Here is a 16,886-nt window from a genome sequence, read left to right on the forward strand (position 1 = left end):
TGCTGGTGGCTCATACATAATTCTAACTACTCAGGAGGCTGAGATATGAGGATCATAGTTCAAAGCCAGCTCAGGCAGGAAAATGTGTGGCTCTTTTTTTTTTTTTAAGCTTTGTCCTCAATCCTGGGACTTGAACCCTGGGCCTGGGTACTGTCCCTGAGCTTCTTTTACTCAATGCTAGCACTCTACCACTTGAGTCACAGCACCACTTCTGGCCTTTTCTGAGTAGTTTTCTGAGTAGATAAGAGTCTCAGGGACTTTTCCTGCCTGGGCTAGCTTCAAACTACAATCCTCAAATTTCAGCCTCCTGATTAGCTAGGATTACAGGTAGGAGCCAAGAGAGCCTGAGGTGAGAGACTCTTATTATCTTATCTCCAATGATTTACCAAAATAAAAGGTACTAGAGGAGCTGTTGCTCACTGATAGGATGCTAACCTTAAGCTCGAGAGCACAGGAACAACAGCCAGGCCTGGAATTCAAGTTTCAGGACAGGCATGCACACACAGACACAGACACAGACACACACACACACACAGACACAGACACACACACACACACACAGATACACACACAGAGCTCGTTCATTTCTCTACTTAATGTGAAGGAAGAGTAGATTCTGTTTCTTTTTTCACCATTTTACTGGATTAAAATGTTCCTCTTGCTGAGGACTGTTTCACCAGCGAACTCTACTGTTTGGGGGATTTGAGTCTTGTAGGTGAGGCTCCCGTCTCAGTCACAGGTTAGGGGAATTAGTGGTGAAGGCCATTCTGGGCCTGTTGGATGCTCAGCAGCCCATTCATGAAGGCGGTGAAGGTCTCCTCATCCTTAGAGATGCCACTTTTATTTCTCAGTAGGAATTCATGTGAAAGAAGACCCACCGGGCTGGGAATGTGATTTAGTGGTAGAGTGCTTGCCTAGCATGTGTGACGCCCCTTAGTTACAAAAAAAGAGGCAGAAGTGGAGCTGTGGCTCAAGTGGTAGAGTGCTAGCCTTGAGTAAAAGCTCAGGGGCAGTGCCCAGGCCCTAAATTCAAGCCCCAGAACTGGCAAGAAGAGGAGGAGGAGGAGGGGGAGGGGGGAGGAGGGGGAGGGGGGGGAGAAGGGGGAAGAGGGGGAGGAGGAGGAGGGGGAGGAGGAGGAGGAGGAGGAGGAGGAGGAGGGATGAAAGAACCATTTCAGGATAAGATTTGTTTAGGTGAGACTTTTCTTTCAGTGAGTTCATCTGTGTCCATAGGACGCAGTGACACTGGACAGCAGTAGCCACTTAGCACTGGGAGAAAGTTCCATAGTTCCCGAAGCCTAAGGGAAATGAATTGTGCTGGGTTCTCACTTAACAGAACTGAGGCAAAATCCAATCTGCTGTGAAACTGCTCACAGTTATCTGCAATTTCACTGAGCTTTCCAAGGAAAAGCTGGATTTATCACTGTCTGGATTATTTCCAACTTTCCTCCTCTTCCTCTTCTTTCTCCTTCTCCTCTGTCTCCTCTTCTTCTTTCCCTTCTTCTCTTCTCCCTTTTCTTTCTCCTCCTTTTTCTTCTTCTATTTCTCTGTGTGTGCATGTGTATGTGTGTGTGTGTGTGTGTGTGTGTGTGTGTGTGTGTGTGTGAGAGAGAGAGAGAGAGAGAGAGAGAGAGAGAGAGAGAGAGAAAGCCTGAGTGAGCTTAGAAGCACAAAAAGTCAAAGGCTTGAACTCAGGGCCTATAGCCACTGTCCCTTAGCTTTTTATACTCAAGGCTCTACCACACTGAGCCACAGCTCCTCTTGCAGTTTTCTGGTGGTTAACTGGCGCTCTACAACTTGAACCACTTCAGGTTTTTGCAGGATAATTGCGATAAGAGTCTCATGGACTTCCCTGACTTTAAACTGTGATCCTCAGATCTCAGCCTCCTGAGTATCTAGGATTATAGAGGTGAGCCACTGTACTCAGCTCCAATCTTCTTCTTCTTTTTTTTTTTTTTGGGGGGGGGGGTCCTGTCGTGGGGCCTGAACTCTAGGCCTGGGCGCTGTCCCTCAGCTCTTCAGCTCAAGGCTAGTGCTCTACCACTTGAGCCAACAGCGTCACTTCTGGCTTTTTTCTTTTTGCTTATGTGGTGCTGAGGAATCGAACCCAGGGCCTCAGGCATACAAGGCAAGCACTCTACCACTGAGCTACCTTCCCAGCCCTCCAATCTTCTTGATCTAGCAGTTATTATATACATATAACCAATGATCTGGTGGCTTGGTTCTGAACAGATAATTGGCACCAAAATAGTCCAAGCAAGCAATCTATCCTTGATTGATGTTGGAAGCCCTTGATTTAGTTATGTTTACAGGTAGAACATTGGAGAAAGAACAATGACTGATATTTCTACTGGATTTTTAATTAATGTCACATGTTGGTGCTTTGAACTAAACTTTATATCTTTCCCTTTAGGTTTGTGCAAGACTGGTTTGCAGAAAGGAAGCAAGTGGCGAGAGTGGACTTCTGTGCCGTGCTCCCGCGCCGCCTCGCTCTGTACATCTTTTCCTTTCTGAACCCGAAAGACTTGTGTGCAGCTGCTCAAGTCAGCTGGCCCTGGAAGTTTCTAACGGAACAGGTGTACTGTCTGCCACTTCCTAATGATAGTACACAGATACAATTGTAATCCATCTTCCTCGAAGACAATGCTGAGGGTGCCCAAAATGTGGTTAGCGTACATACCCGTAAGAGGAAGGGACAAGTGAAATATAACAATTTATAGTGTACCTAAGGAGATATATACTATTCCAATAATGCAGAATTATTTTATTTATTTATTTGGCTGTGGGGCTTGAACTCTGGGCCTGAGTGCTGTCCCTGAGCTCTTCAGCTCAAGGCCAGTGATCTACCACTTGACCCACGGCACCAATTCCGGTTTTCTGGTGGTTGATGGACATTCCTACCTGGGCTGGCTTTGAACTGGGATCCTCAGATCTCAGCCTCCTGAGTAGCTAGGATGACAGGCGTGAGTCAGCGGCACCTAGCTATGCAGAATTTTTTTTAAATTTCAAAATAGTCAATATTTTGCTACTTCTAAGACAATGCAAGGAGTTTGTAACCCTTCAAATCCACTTAGCCTCTGCTCAGTTTCTGTGCTTTTGTTGGCAAATGTTTGAGTATATGATTGTGTGTGTGTGTGTGTGTGTGTGTGTGTGTGTGTGTGTGTGTGTGTGTGTGTGTGTGATAAATGCTGCCCTTGAGGACATACAGGGCTGATTTGAGTCCACTCTACTCCCTTTGTAGATATCTAAATCCACAGCTGCCCAAGTCTGTTATATAAAGTAATATCATCTTTCCAGAGAATCATGTACATTTTGAACTTTCCTGTAAATTTAAATTGTCTCTAGATTACTTATAATACCTAATTCCTTTGGATAGAGATAGCCAATTGTAGGCAGAAATATGCATATATATATGTATCTACACATATGTACATATATGTGTATATATATAAAAATATAAAATACACAGACATTCCTCATAAAACTATTACTGTTTTACATAGTCCACGTAACTATATTTATATATAACTATACTTTTATTTTTCTTTCTTTGTTTTCTTTTTTATGCCGAAACTGGAGCTTGAACTCAAGGCCTAGGTGCTGTCCCTGAGTTTTTGTGTTCAAGGCTAGTACTCTATTACTTGATCTATAGCTTCACTCCTGGTTTTTTTTTGGTTTGTTGGTTGATTGGTTGGTTAGTTGGTTAGTCAATAGGAGATTAGACTCTCAAGAACTTTTCTGCCTAAGCTGACTTCAAATCATGATCTTCACTCAGATCTCAGCCTTCTGAGTAATTAGGATACAGGCATAAGCCACTGGTGTACTTTCCTGCATCTCTGAGTTTCCCTTGGAGATCATTTTTCCTCAGAATTGTCCTTATATTTTTTACTATGGGTCAGCTGAAATACCTTTTTGTTGTTGTTGTTGTTGGTGGTGGTCCTGGGGCTTGAACTCTGGGCCTGGGCTCTGTCCTTGAGCTCTTCAGCTCAAGGCTAGAGCTCTACCACTTGAGCCACAGCGCCACTTCCTGTTTTCTGGTGGTTAATTGGAGATAAGAGTCTCACAGACTCTCCTGCCTGGGCTGGCTTTGAACCATGATCGTCAGATCTCAGCCTTCTGAGTAGTTAGGATTACAGGCATGAGCCACCGGCACCTGGTGAATTTGAACTGTAGGTTTGAAGTTAGTTTAAAAACTTTGAAAATATTTCACTGTCTACTGGTTTCCACTATTTTTCCATAATTTTAAAGGCAGTATGTTTTATCTCTATCTGCGTTTTCAGACTTTTTCTGTCTTTTGTTTTTAGCAATTTTATTATTATGTACTTAGGAATATAGGTGTATTATACATCTCTATTTATCCTATCTTGTATTTTGCTCTTTGTTTTGTTGAGATGGAGGTCTCACTATTGAAGCTCAAGGTGGTCTCAAGGTTTTTCTATAGTTTTTGTTTTGCCAGTCTTGGTCCTGGGCTTAAATTCAGGGCCTGGGCACCATCCCTGAGCTTTCTTTTGATCAAGGCTACCATTCTACCACTTGAGCCACAGCACCAATGTCTTTCATCAGCTTTGGGAAATTTTGAGATGTTATCTATTCATGTATAGCTTCTACTCTATGCCTTTTTTCTCCTGATATTCCAATACTTACATGATTCATTTTGGCCCATTGTGTGCCTTTTTCCCCCATTCTCTTGGCTTTCAGTGTTTAAATCTGGATTCTCTTTTTATCTATCTTTCAGTTTACTAATGACTTCTTTAGCTTGAGCCTGATCTTTTGTAAAACTCACTGAATTTTAAATTTCCAGTTTTGTTTTAAGTTCTAGATCATTAATTGCTTCTTTTGCCAAAATTTTTGCTTGACCATTTATATTTTTAGGCAAATAAATTATACATACATACATACAGTTATATTGATTTAAGTTTATGTCTCAAAATTACATTTGTCTGTTTCTTAAGGGTTTCTATATGGTTACTACAAAAACAAAAGAAGAAACAAAAAGTTCTTTTTTTAATTGTATGTTCTTGTTGTTGTTGGTTGACTACCAGATATGTGTATAAAACACCCATAGCACTTGAGTATTTTGGATGGTGCTATCTGCCTCTAGAGAGAGCTTACTTAGCCTCTGGCATTTGGTTTGGCTAGGAACAGACCACGTAAATTGAATCAGAAAGAGCTATTCCAAAGCTGGCTTCAGTCCTTGGGATAGTTTGTGTAATTTTCTGTCATTCTTCCTGGAAAGGATCTCCTTTACTTGGTCCCGAATCCCCGTTGGTGGTCCTTTTACCATATATGAGAATCCCTGAAAGTCTTTGGTGTTTCCAAGTTTATCTGCTCTAATCTTCTACTCAGCTTCTCATTCTACCAAGCTCTATTGTGCTATTGATAAATACTCTGAGGCAAAAGTAAGATCAGGCTATCTCTAGTTTTCCCTTTACTCTGAGATCTTTTTTGTTGTTGTTGTTGTTGGTTGTGGGCCTGAACTCTGGGCCTGCGCACTGTCCCTTTGCTCTTCAGCTCAAGGTGAGCACGTTACCATTTAAGCCACAGTGCCACTTCCGGTTTTCTGGTGGTTAATTGGAGATAAGAGTCAAACAGTTTCCAGCCTGGGCTGGCTTTGAACTTCAATCCTCAGCCTCCTGAGTAGCTAGAATTACAGGCATGAGCCATCAGCACATAGCTTCAAAAAGTATTTATGATGCTTTGTCTAGATACCTGATTAGATAAAACCACATGAAATGACTATTTTCAGGAGCTGGGTAGGTGGCATAATGATAGAGTGTTTACCTTGCATGCACGAGGTCCTGGGTTCGATTCCATGTAAGCAGAAAAGGCTGGAAGTGGCACTGTGGCTCAAGTGGTAGAGCGCTAGCCTTGAGTTGAAGAGCTGAGGGAAAGCGCCCAGGGCCAGAGTTCAGGCCTCATGACTGACAAAAAACAAACAAACAAACAAAAAACCCCTCAAAACCAAAAAACAAACACAAAAACCCATGAAATTACTATTTTCTTATGTCAGCATAGTAGCCTATTGGTAATAGAATAGGCTCAGTAAAAATTCTTGTTCTGAAACAAACTATCATACCAGTGTTAAAAGCTGAGTTCTCATAATATAGGGTAAAAGTAACCAGATGCTAAGGGAACATGGGTAAGTGTTGCAAATATGACTATCATATGTATATATATATATATATATATATATATACACATACATATATATGTATATATATGTATATGTATGTGACTATCATATGTATATATATACATATATATGTATATGTATATGTACGTGACTATCATATGTATATATATACATATATATGTATATGTATATATATGTATATGTACGCGACTATCATATGTATATATATATATATGTATATATATGTATATGTATGTATGTATGTATTTATCAAGGAACAGTGTTCCTATAGAGTAAGATAAAGTTTGTATTTCTCAAAGTTTAGATGTAAATTACCCCAGAAATCTGTTTTTTTTGGGGGGGAGGGGGCTTGTGGGGCTTGAACTCAGGGCCTGGGCACTGTCCCTGAACTCTCACTCAAGGCTAGCGCTCTACCACTTTCAGCCATGGCGCCACTTTAGGTTTTCTGATTGTTAATTGGAGATCAGAGTCTACAGACTTTCCTTCCTGGGCTGGCTTTGAACAATGATCCTCAGATCTCAGCCTCTTGAGAAGCGAGCGTTACAGGCGTGAGCCACCAGCTCCCAGCTTATCTCAGAAATATAATGTAACCAATATGTACCTGAAAAAGTTATTGCTAGAAAATTATCCTTTAAAAAAAAGTGTCAACTCATCTCCTTCTTGTTCGTTTCCTGCAGGATTGCTTGTGGATGCCCAAATGTGTTAGATTCGGATGGTTTCTGCCCTATACTCCAACAGATAATGAGTATGGTGCTTGGAAGCGCCATTATATTGCTTGTGTATCCAATCTGGACTGGCTAACCCCCAGGGAAGCCACTGCTGTGTATGGGACACTAAATGAACCCAAAACAGAGGATGAGGAGCTTCAGGAGAGGCAAAGAGAAAAGTACCTAAGGAAAATTATCTGGGAGAAAATTGCACTACATAAGAGTAAGTAACATTTAAAGACTTTATCATTTCCCCAAGTATTTTGTAAAAACAAATGGATTTCTACACAAATTCCCATGTGGTGCCCATGTCACCATGGGACTGATGACACGTGCAGCTTGCTTTAAAACTTGCTCGTGGCTACTTCTGTTTTTCTTTATTGTTATATTTTAAGCTATTTATAATAAATACAAAGGTGTCAGATGAGATATATGAGACCGACATCAGTCCCAGTTCCTCCTGGGTTTGGAAGACCAAAGCAGGAAGGAGGAAAGTCTAAACAGGACTACGGGGTAGCTCCTGTGGTAGAGCACTTGCCTGGCAAGTGTACAAACTGAGTACAAACCCCAGTGTTACCAAAAGCAAAATACACGCAAAAGGTATGACATGGGCGCAGAACAGACAGCCCGAGATTGGTGGGAAGGGAATCATGACAAGAGGAATCGATGAAGGAGCAATGGCATTTTTTGAAAAAGAACAAGAAGAAAGTGAGGACAAGGAATGGTGCACACCAAGCCGTCTAGTGTGCACAGTGTGTAAAAGTAAGCAATAAGCAGATTTGAGCTCTCCCGATGAGACATTAACCTGGAGCCAAGAAGGGCAGAAATGGTTAAGAAGCTGAGGCATGAATGGGCCCCACGGAAAAGTTGCTTGTGCTTTGTTTCTTGGCCTTAAATGACTGTCATCTCCCTGCCCTAGTGGACAGTGTTTTTGAGGGACAAAACACTAACCAAGAGTATAAAAGTGGCTCTAATTATTGTCAATGGAACATTGTCTCAGCTTGATTTCTGATGCTTTTATCTATGTTGGCATGGCTGGGAGAAGCTAATGTTTGTTTTTCAGAGCAGTTATTCAAAGCTCGTCCCCCTTGGGGGAGTGGGGCGTGCTGCTCCAGGCTGGTGAGCTTCAGCCACCAGCCACAGCCCTCCCAGGTCAGGCAGGAGCGAGAGGGACTTGGTGAAGCTCTGGAGAAACAGCTCGTTGTGGCATCCTTAGACGCTTTGCCCACGCGGTGAGTAAACTTCCACCTTTTGGAGCTCTAGAGTACCTGGTGTTACCAAGACTCCATTCTAGAATAGTTTGGCTAGCAGTAAGGAGCATGTATAATTGTGTGGTTTCAGTCTAAGAAATAGTTCATTTTCAAGAATAGCACTCTTGAAAACACTTTCTGAAGAGAAAAAATGAGTGACATTTCAACCTCCATTTAATGTCTTCTTAGCCCTGCAAACAGACTACCTTAGGGAGTATGTTTTCTGTTTGAAGTTATTGGAACAAAGATAATATTTTCCAGAAGCCATCCTTATGGAATAAGAGCATCCAAATGGTAACTGTGTCAATTTTCCCTGCTATAACCTGGGATAGACCAGTTTAGAAGGAGCAAAGCTTGCTTTGGCCCATGGTTTCAGAGGCCTCAGTCCATGGTCATTTGGACCAGTGCTTTGGGCCTGTGGCGGGGCAGTATATCATGATGGGAGCACTAAACAAAATTGTACAACTGCCTTCCACCATCTCCCAATACTGCCAGGCTGAGGACTAAGCCTTTAACGTATAAGACTTTAGGAGTCATTTCAGAGTCAGGCAGTATCAAAACAGATCCAAACATAGCTCCTATTTATATTTGTACATTCAAATATAATTCTCTTTTATTATCTGAGTCAGAGAAATTCTGGCTTATCAGTGAACAAAGACTTCCTGTGTATATAATAACATTAATTTTGCTAAGTAAATTCCAGGAGATCCTTCCCACCCCCTTTATATGGAAGGGGAGAGACCTACAGGGTAGATGTGGCTCCATTTCTCCAAACTGCAGGGAGAGCCTAAGACTCCAAGGCCTTGCTCAGTATGGCTGACATCTGGAGGATGTGGGTGCTTACTAGTGAAAGTTAGCAGGAAATAAGAACCTCACTGACACTCCTTTGCTCCCTACAGAAGCAATGTTTCTGGAAGCCATTCTTATCCTCTATTATCAAAGAAAACACTGCATGGAGCTTATGAAAATGAGGATAACTCTTCACATACTTCTCAGCTGCATGTCATACTAATATCATCTCAGATTCCTGCATATGAGGTACACACTGTGTTACTGGCTAGCCCTTTTGGAGTGGGTTTTTCATCTACATTAGAGGATATGTCTTTTGTGTATGGAAATGATTCATTTCAAAGCCTGGTGACAGTGGCTCACGCCTGTAATCCTAGCTACTCAGTAGACTGAGATCTGAGGATCATGGTTCAAAGCCAGTCCAGGCAGGAAAGCCCGTGGCACTCTTATCTCCAATAAACTACTCAGAAAAAGTTAGAAGTAACACTGTGGCTCAAGTGGTAGAGCACTAGCCTTGAGCACAAAGAAGCTCAGGGACAGAGCCCAGACCTGAGTTCAAACCCCAGGACTAATTTAAAAAAAAAGAAAGAAAGCAATTCATCTCCTGAAAATATTAGAAGCCATCAAGAAAACTATAATCAGTGTATTTTGCAAGACTAGAGGCATAAACTGCATACCTAGTGTGCAAGTACACTTACTGAGAATTATTTTATGGGATCATGTCTAACAGGAAAAGAGAGGCTGGAAATGTGGCTTAGTGGTAGAGTCCTTGCCTACAATGCATGAAGTGCTGGGTTCAATCCTCAGTACCACATAAACAGAAAAAGCCAGAAGTGGCACTGTGGCTTGAGTGGTGCTACCTTGATCAAAAGAAGCTCAAGGACAGTGCCCAGGCCCTGAGTTCAAGCCCCAGGACTGGCAAAAACAAAACAAAACAAGAAAAGAAGGAGGAGGAGGAAGAGGAAGAAGAGGAGGAGGAAGAGGAGGAAGAGAAGGAGGAAGCAGTATGGTAATGCACATCTGTAATCCCAGTACCTCCTGAGGCTTTGGCAGGAAGATTGTGAGTTCAACACTGAACTAGGCTAGAAGGTCGTTGCTCAAACAAAACATAGTTTCAATTTTTTTTTAGAATTCCCAAAGTGCTTAATAATATCATGTAACCACCAGCTCTCAAGAATGTTAGTAGTTCCATTTTGTGATCTGTTTAAGGAAGATGCCATTACATTAAAATTTGTTCATTATATGATGAGGTTATATATTTTAATATTTTAACATTACTATTAATATTGAATATTACTATGTAATATTAATATTACATGGACAGATTTTAAATCAACTTAGAAAATCTATGATAGAATTTTTTTAAGTTTTGCATATGTCTCTGTGCATTGTATATACAAAGATGAGATGCCTAGAGGAAAATAATCTAAACCATTAACACTATTATCTGGGGGTGATGGAGTTAAAACTTAACTGAACTTTCTCCTCTTATGACTAGGTAAAAAATTAAATAATTTAAGGAGAAACCAATAAGGAGAAAGCTCAATGTTTCTAGAAATGACAGCATATTCTATATCTACTGTTTTTTCATTAACAAAGATGTTCAAATGGTGGGTATGATTTCCACAGTTGGCACTTTGTTTTGCAGATGGTGGTGGACAGTACTAAGGCAGGGGTCGTTGCTGTGGTGTATGAACACAGCGGCATGACCTTGGAGAGCCTGCTTTGTCTTGTAGACAGAGCTCTGCACGGCCAGAAGGCACTCAGTGTTGGAATATTTAGTGATGGAGACAGCAGAGGAATCAACTTACTCAAAGGTAGGCTGGCCATTGGCAAAGAACACTACTGACTTGTTTATTTGGTGCTGATTTTGTAAGGAGTGTTGGCTTTGGCTTTATGAACAATTTTCTTTTTCTTTTTTCTTTTTTTTTAATCTGTCGTGGGCTTGAACTCTGAGCCTGGGCACTGTCCCTCATCTCTACAGCTCAAGTCTAGTGGTCTACCACTTGAGTCACAGCGCCACTTCTGGCTTTTTCTGCTTATGTGGTGCTGAGGAATCAAACCCAGGGCCTCATGCATGCAAGACTAGCATTCTACCACTGAGCCTCCTTCCCAACCCCATCAATAGAATAATTTTCATGATAAAAAATTTAAAGCTATGATTAAAAACACAACTTGAAAATTACTCTCAATCTTTTTTTTTTTTTTTTTCTGGCGGTCATGGGACTTGAACTCAGAGCCTGGGCACTGTTCCTGAGCTTTTTCATTCAAGGCTAGTGTTCTGCCAGTTTGAATCACAGCGCCATATTCAGTTTTCTAGTGGTTAATTGGAGATAAACTCTCACTGATTTTCCTGCTTGGGCTGACTTTGAACCTCAATCCTCAGATCTCAAATTCCTGAGTAGCTGGGATTATACGTGCAAGCTACCGGCACCCAGTTCAACCATTATTAAGTAATATTACATTAGATAAAAAAAAGATAAAAGGGCTGGGAATATGGCTTAGTGGTAGAGTGCTTGCCTAGCATGCATGAAGCCTTGGGTTTGCGTCCTCAGTACCATATAAACAGAAAAAGTTGGAAGTAGCGCTGTGGCTCAAGGGGTAGAGTGCTAGCCTTGAGCAAAAGAAGCTCAAGGACAGCACCAGGCCCCAAGTTTAAGCCCAGGACTGGCAGGGAAAGAGAGAGAGAGAGAGAGAGAGAGAGAGAGAGAGAGAGAGAGAGAGAGGAGAGAGAGAGAGAGAAGACAGGAGAGAGAGAAGAGGAGAGAGAGAGAGAAATGTTAAACAGATAGAAAAGTGCTAGTTGTTATGTAACATTATTAAACCTCATAAGGTGAATCTCTGGGGACTCCTCTGCTGTATGGTGCAGGCGGAAATGTTGTATTCTATGCCCAAGAATACTGTATGCCAACAACCCAGAGAGATGGAGGAGTCAGTGGCCGGGGCATCCTCCTCACCTTAGCGACCCAGCCTGGCACACGGCGTCTTATGGGAGGGTGGTTGATGTTGGTATGGTTCTGTTCATAATAATGTTGAAAATGACTATGATGTTTTTGTCTTCCCTCCCCTCAGGTTATAAAATTGCTATTAAAAATTTACTGAAGCCTGAAGTGAGAGACTTCTGGGAGAAATTAGGGAGCTATGTGGCCACTGAGGAAGAAGGAGGACACGTGGACATCTTTGTGCCACTTGGCGCATCTGGTCAGCTCCGGGCACAGGATAGGGGGCGGGGCACGCCCACTTCACGGTGATGTTTGGTGAAAGTGTGAAATGCATCTGGTCTCAGGATTCCTCATGGCTTACTCGTTTTCCCTTGGCCAGTTTATACCTCACATGGACTTTTTGTGGGAAAGGGGGATGAGGGATAGTGCCCAGAGGAAATGATTTCTGCAGGAACAGAGTCACTAGTGGTGAGAATCACTGACATTATTTCTGTGTATTATGAAAGAACAAGATTAAAATTGGGCTGCATAGTGTCGGGGAGCTGGCTGTCCATCAGTGTGAGGAAACTGATTCCGTGGTGTCTTGACCCTGGGTGAGCAGGAACTTGGTGACACAAGGCCAGTACTTGTCTGTTAGGCAGGTTTGTGGGCCTCTGATTCCTCATAGAAAGTCACCTCTAGGCCTTAAGGACTTGCGAATATTTTGGTACTTCAATAACATTAAAATCAGTGGAGGGGACTGGGAAGGTGGCTTAGTGGTAGAGCGCTTGCCTTATATGCATGAGGCCTTGGGTTCAATTCCTCAGCACCATATAAGCAATAAAAGCTGGAAGTGGTGCTATGGCTTAAATGGTAGAGTGCTAGCCTTGAGCTGAAGAGCTGAGGGACAGCGCCCAGGCCCAGAGTTCAGACCCCACAGTTGAAAAAAAAAAAAAAATCAGTGGAAAAGCCAAGTGGCACACACCTGTAATTCTAGCTACTCAGGAGGCTGAGATCTGAGGATCATAAGTTTGAAGCCAGCCTAGCAAAAAATATCTGTGAGACATATTCTCCAATAAACTACTAAAATCTAGAAGTGGAGCTGTGGCTCAAATCATAAAGTGTGAGCCTCCAGCAAAAGAAGCTCAGGAACAGCACTCAGGCCCTGAGTTCAAGGCCCAGGACTGGCACCAAGAAAATAAAATAATCAAAAGCAACAAACCGGTGGAGAACTGAGTGAAGGCAAGCATGGATGAGGATCACCAAGGCTGCTTGTGGCTGCCGCTGCCGCACACAGCCAACTTCACGCAGGAGAGGAAACTGCAGAAACATCAATCAAATTCACTGTGGAATCTATTATTAATTTTAATTAATTAATCTGTATTCACAATTTATGTCATTTTACCAGAACAATTCTTTTTTGTTGTTGTTGTTGTTGTTGTTTTGTCGGTTGTGGGCCTGAACTCTGGGCCTGGGCGCTGTCCCTCAGCTCCCATAAGTGGTGCTGGGAAGGTGGCTTAGTGGTAGAATGCTTGCCTAGCATGCATGAAGCCCTGGGTTCTCTTCCTCTGTACCACATAATCAGAAAAAACCAGAAGTGGCAACTGGTAGCGTGCTAGCCTTGAGCAAAAGAAGTTCAAGCCCTAATACTGGCCAAAAAAAAAAACAACCCCAAAAAAAACAGCAAACAGAATGATTCTTGATTCTTACTATCTATTCTTCCAGGAACCCATGTATATGATATTCAATATTTAACATCTGGATATCTAATTTTTCTAACATCTTTTCTTTTAAAGACTGTTCTTCCCACAGCGAATGGACTCTCTTGATTTCACCATCAATAAAAACATCAGACACTCAGTAAGAGATATTCAAAGCTTTCCAACTCTACCTTCTGGTTCCAAGCAGTTCAAAGCATTTATTCAGTGACCACAAAGAACTGAAATACATTACTCACTACATTACTCACTACACTAGTCAGCCCAAGTAATTCAATCGACACATTGAATTTTATAGTCCAATCTATGTTTTGTGTCATCAAAGAGGTGGTAAAACTGATGTCACACTAAATTTCAGCCATTGGAAGCCATCCTGTGTTTAACCATTTTACCTCTGTCCTCTGACAATGAAAATTCTCCTTTGAGTCAAACTATTTTAGAAAATAGACATAATTGGGGCTGGGAAGGTGGCTCAGTAGTAGAGTGCCTCATATGCATAAGGCCCTGGGTTCCATTCCTTAGTACCACATACGCAGAAAAAGCCAGAAGTAGTGCTGTAGTTCAAGTAGTAGAGTGTTAACCTTGAGCTGAAGACCTGAGGGACAGCACCCAGGCCCAGAGTTCAGGCCCCACGACCAACAAAAAAAAAAAAAAAAAGAAAAGAAAGAAAAGAAAGTAGACATAATTGTCTTTGGGCTAAATAAATATTCCACATTTGAAAAACAAAAACACTAGTTCTAACTCTATGCCATATTTTCTCAACCTATTGTTTAGTTCTGCTAAATCCAATTCTTCAGTTTCTGGATTTAGTGGGTTTTGTTTGTTTTTGTTGATTGTAGGGCTTGAACTCAGGGCCTGGGCATTGTTCCTGAGATTTTTTTGTTCAAGGCTAACACTCTACCACTTTGAGCCACAGTGCCATTTCTGGTTTTCTGGGGCTTAATTGGAGATAATTGTCTCATGGACTTTCCTGCCTATGCTGGCTTTGAACCTCAATCCTTAGATCTCAGCCTCCCAAGTAGCTAAGATTACAGGTGTGAGCCACCAGGGCCCAGCTTTTTAGCTGTGTTTTCAATGCTGATAGAGGAATTGAATGGAAGGTAAAAACTGCTACTGGCTTTTTTTTTTGTGCCAGGACATTATTGTTGTAAGCAATATTTAACTGTACCTAGAGAGACCTATTGTACTAATGCAAGTATTTTTCTCTGCATAGAGGAAGGCATAGGAGTTCTTTCTCAGCTGTCGCAACTAACTGGCACATTCTTTACTGCTCCCACTGGGATTGCGACTGGTTCTTACCAACACAGTAAGTGTTTGGGATGGGGAGAGGGGGACAACACTACCCTCTGTGTGCAGTAACACACGCCAAGCCCCGCATCACTGAAGGGCAGTGCGGCTCATAACGCTGCCTTCTCAGAAAGAATGCAGCAACTTCACACCATTGACTCGCTTTGTCTAGAAGATGATGTATCCCACATATTTTCCTCTAAAGCATCATTTACCAAAACCTTGTTGAAAGCATCATCTTTAAGAGTTAAGCAAAGATATGGGCTGGGAAGGTGGCTCAGTGCTTGCCTTGCATGCATGAGGCCCTGGGTTCGATTCCTCAGCACCCCATAAGCAGAAAAAGCCAGAAGAGGCGCTGTGGCTCAAGTGGTAGAGTGCTAACCTTGAGCTGAAGAGCTGAGGGACAGCGCCCAGGCCCAGAGCTCAGGCCCCACAATCGACAAAAAAAAAAAAAAAAGAGTTAAGCAAAGATATACAGTGGTTGATCTAGAGAAATAGTAAGTATGAAGTATGGTTTTCCCTGGTAATATAAAGTCAAAACGACTTTATCTGGGGACATGGATTGCAGCAAGAAAGAGATGAGGAGACACTTGCTTAGATCCTACTCCTTCTCTGAAAGGGATATTGAAGAGAAGAAATAATTGAAAACAAGCTTACTTTGAGATGTTAAGCCTGCAAATATTGGGAAGCATGCCATGGGCTGGTCATGGGAGAGCCACATAGCTTTGCTCTAGTGACCCTATCATTTCCCTCCCCAACATTTCTTTGCCTCTTACCAAGTGAGACCTAGACAAATGTAGAAACAATGGAAAGCACTGGTTCTTGCTGGGCGCCAGTGGCTCAAACTTGTAATCCTAACGATTCAGGAGGCTAAGATGTGAGGATTGTTGTTCAAAGCCAGTCCAGGCAGGAAGGTCCGTGAGACTCTTATCTCCAATTAACCATCAAAATCCATAAATGGAGTTGTGGCTCAAGTGGTAGAAAGCTAGTTTTGGGCTGGGAAGGTGGCTCAGTGGTAGAGTGCTTGCCTCGCATGCATGAGGCCCTGGGTTCGATTCCTCAGCACCACATAAGCAGAAAAAAGCCAGAAGTGGCGCTGTGGCTCAAGTGGTAGAGCACTAGTCTTGAGCTGAAGAGCTGAGGGACAGCGCCCAGGCCCAGAGTTCAGACTCCACGACCAGACCCCCCCCACAAAAAAAAAAAAAAAAAGAAAAGAAAAAAAAAAGAAAGGTAGATTTTATTTTGGGGGCTGGGAAGGTAGCTCAGTGATAGAGCACTTGCCTTGCATGCCTGAGGCCCTGGGTTCGATTCCTCAGCACCACATAAGCTGGAAGTGGCTCTGTGGCTCAAGTGGTAGAGCTCTAGCCTTGAGCTGAAGAGCTGAGGGACAGTGCCCAGGCCCTGAGTTCAAGTCCCAAGTTGGAAGAAGAAGAAAGAAGATGAAGATGAAGATGGAGGGGGAGGGGGAGGGGGAGGGGGGAGGAGGGGGAGAGGAGGAGGGGGAGGAGGAGGAGGAAGGGGAGGGGGAGGGAGAGGGGGAGGGGGAGGGGGAGGGGGAGGGGGAGGAAACAAAGCATTGGTTCCCTACTGCTCAGTGCCAAGCACCTTCCAGGACTGGGGAAAGCTGGCAAGATTGTGAAAGTCATGGGAAAGGATTCCATCTAAGAATGACAAAAAGCTCAGTGACTTGAAGCTGTTTTGAAGCTGAAATCACTTGTTTATTTTGGTTTAGATAATTGCCAAATGCTCGCACATGGGGCTCTTTAATAAAACAGTGAGGCCAAGTGATAGTACCTGTAATCCTAGCTACTCAGGAAGCTGAGACCTGAGGAACCAGCTTGAAGCCAGCCCAAGGAAACAAATCCAAAGGAAACAAATCCAGAGACTCTTATCTCCAGCTATCCAGAAAATAAAAGTCAGAAATGGAAGTGTGGCCCAAGCAGAGAATGCTAAGCAAGAGCAGGAAAATAAAGCAAACATGTCTTTCTATCCATTCAAGACAGAAAAGAAAAAAGGAACTTGTCACTTCATGCAGTAATTGCTTTTCAAGAACAGAAAAT

At 42.6% G+C, this 16,886-nt stretch overlaps 1 protein-coding gene across 2 annotated transcripts in view; it reads left to right on the plus strand.

The window, feature by feature from the left end:
• The window catches only part of Ect2l (epithelial cell transforming 2 like), a 55,233-nt gene that overhangs the window by 17,069 nt on the left and 21,278 nt on the right, over positions 1 to 16,886 (plus strand). For both annotated transcript variants that reach the window (XM_042668729.1, XM_042668695.1), the window contains exons 3-9: positions 2,414 to 2,576; positions 6,832 to 7,084; positions 7,925 to 8,093; positions 9,011 to 9,149; positions 10,549 to 10,717; positions 11,973 to 12,101; positions 14,753 to 14,845. In XM_042668729.1, the coding sequence (XP_042524663.1) occupies positions 2,414 to 2,576; positions 6,832 to 7,084; positions 7,925 to 8,093; positions 9,011 to 9,149; positions 10,549 to 10,717; positions 11,973 to 12,101; positions 14,753 to 14,845 (1,115 nt within the window). The remainder of the gene's footprint in view (positions 1 to 2,413; positions 2,577 to 6,831; positions 7,085 to 7,924; positions 8,094 to 9,010; positions 9,150 to 10,548; positions 10,718 to 11,972; positions 12,102 to 14,752; positions 14,846 to 16,886) is intronic.

The sequence above is a fragment of the Dipodomys spectabilis genome, unplaced genomic scaffold, assembly GCF_019054845.1.
Source record: "Dipodomys spectabilis isolate Male_0828 unplaced genomic scaffold, ASM1905484v1 ptg000001l, whole genome shotgun sequence".
Lineage (NCBI taxonomy): Eukaryota > Metazoa > Chordata > Mammalia > Rodentia > Heteromyidae > Dipodomys > Dipodomys spectabilis.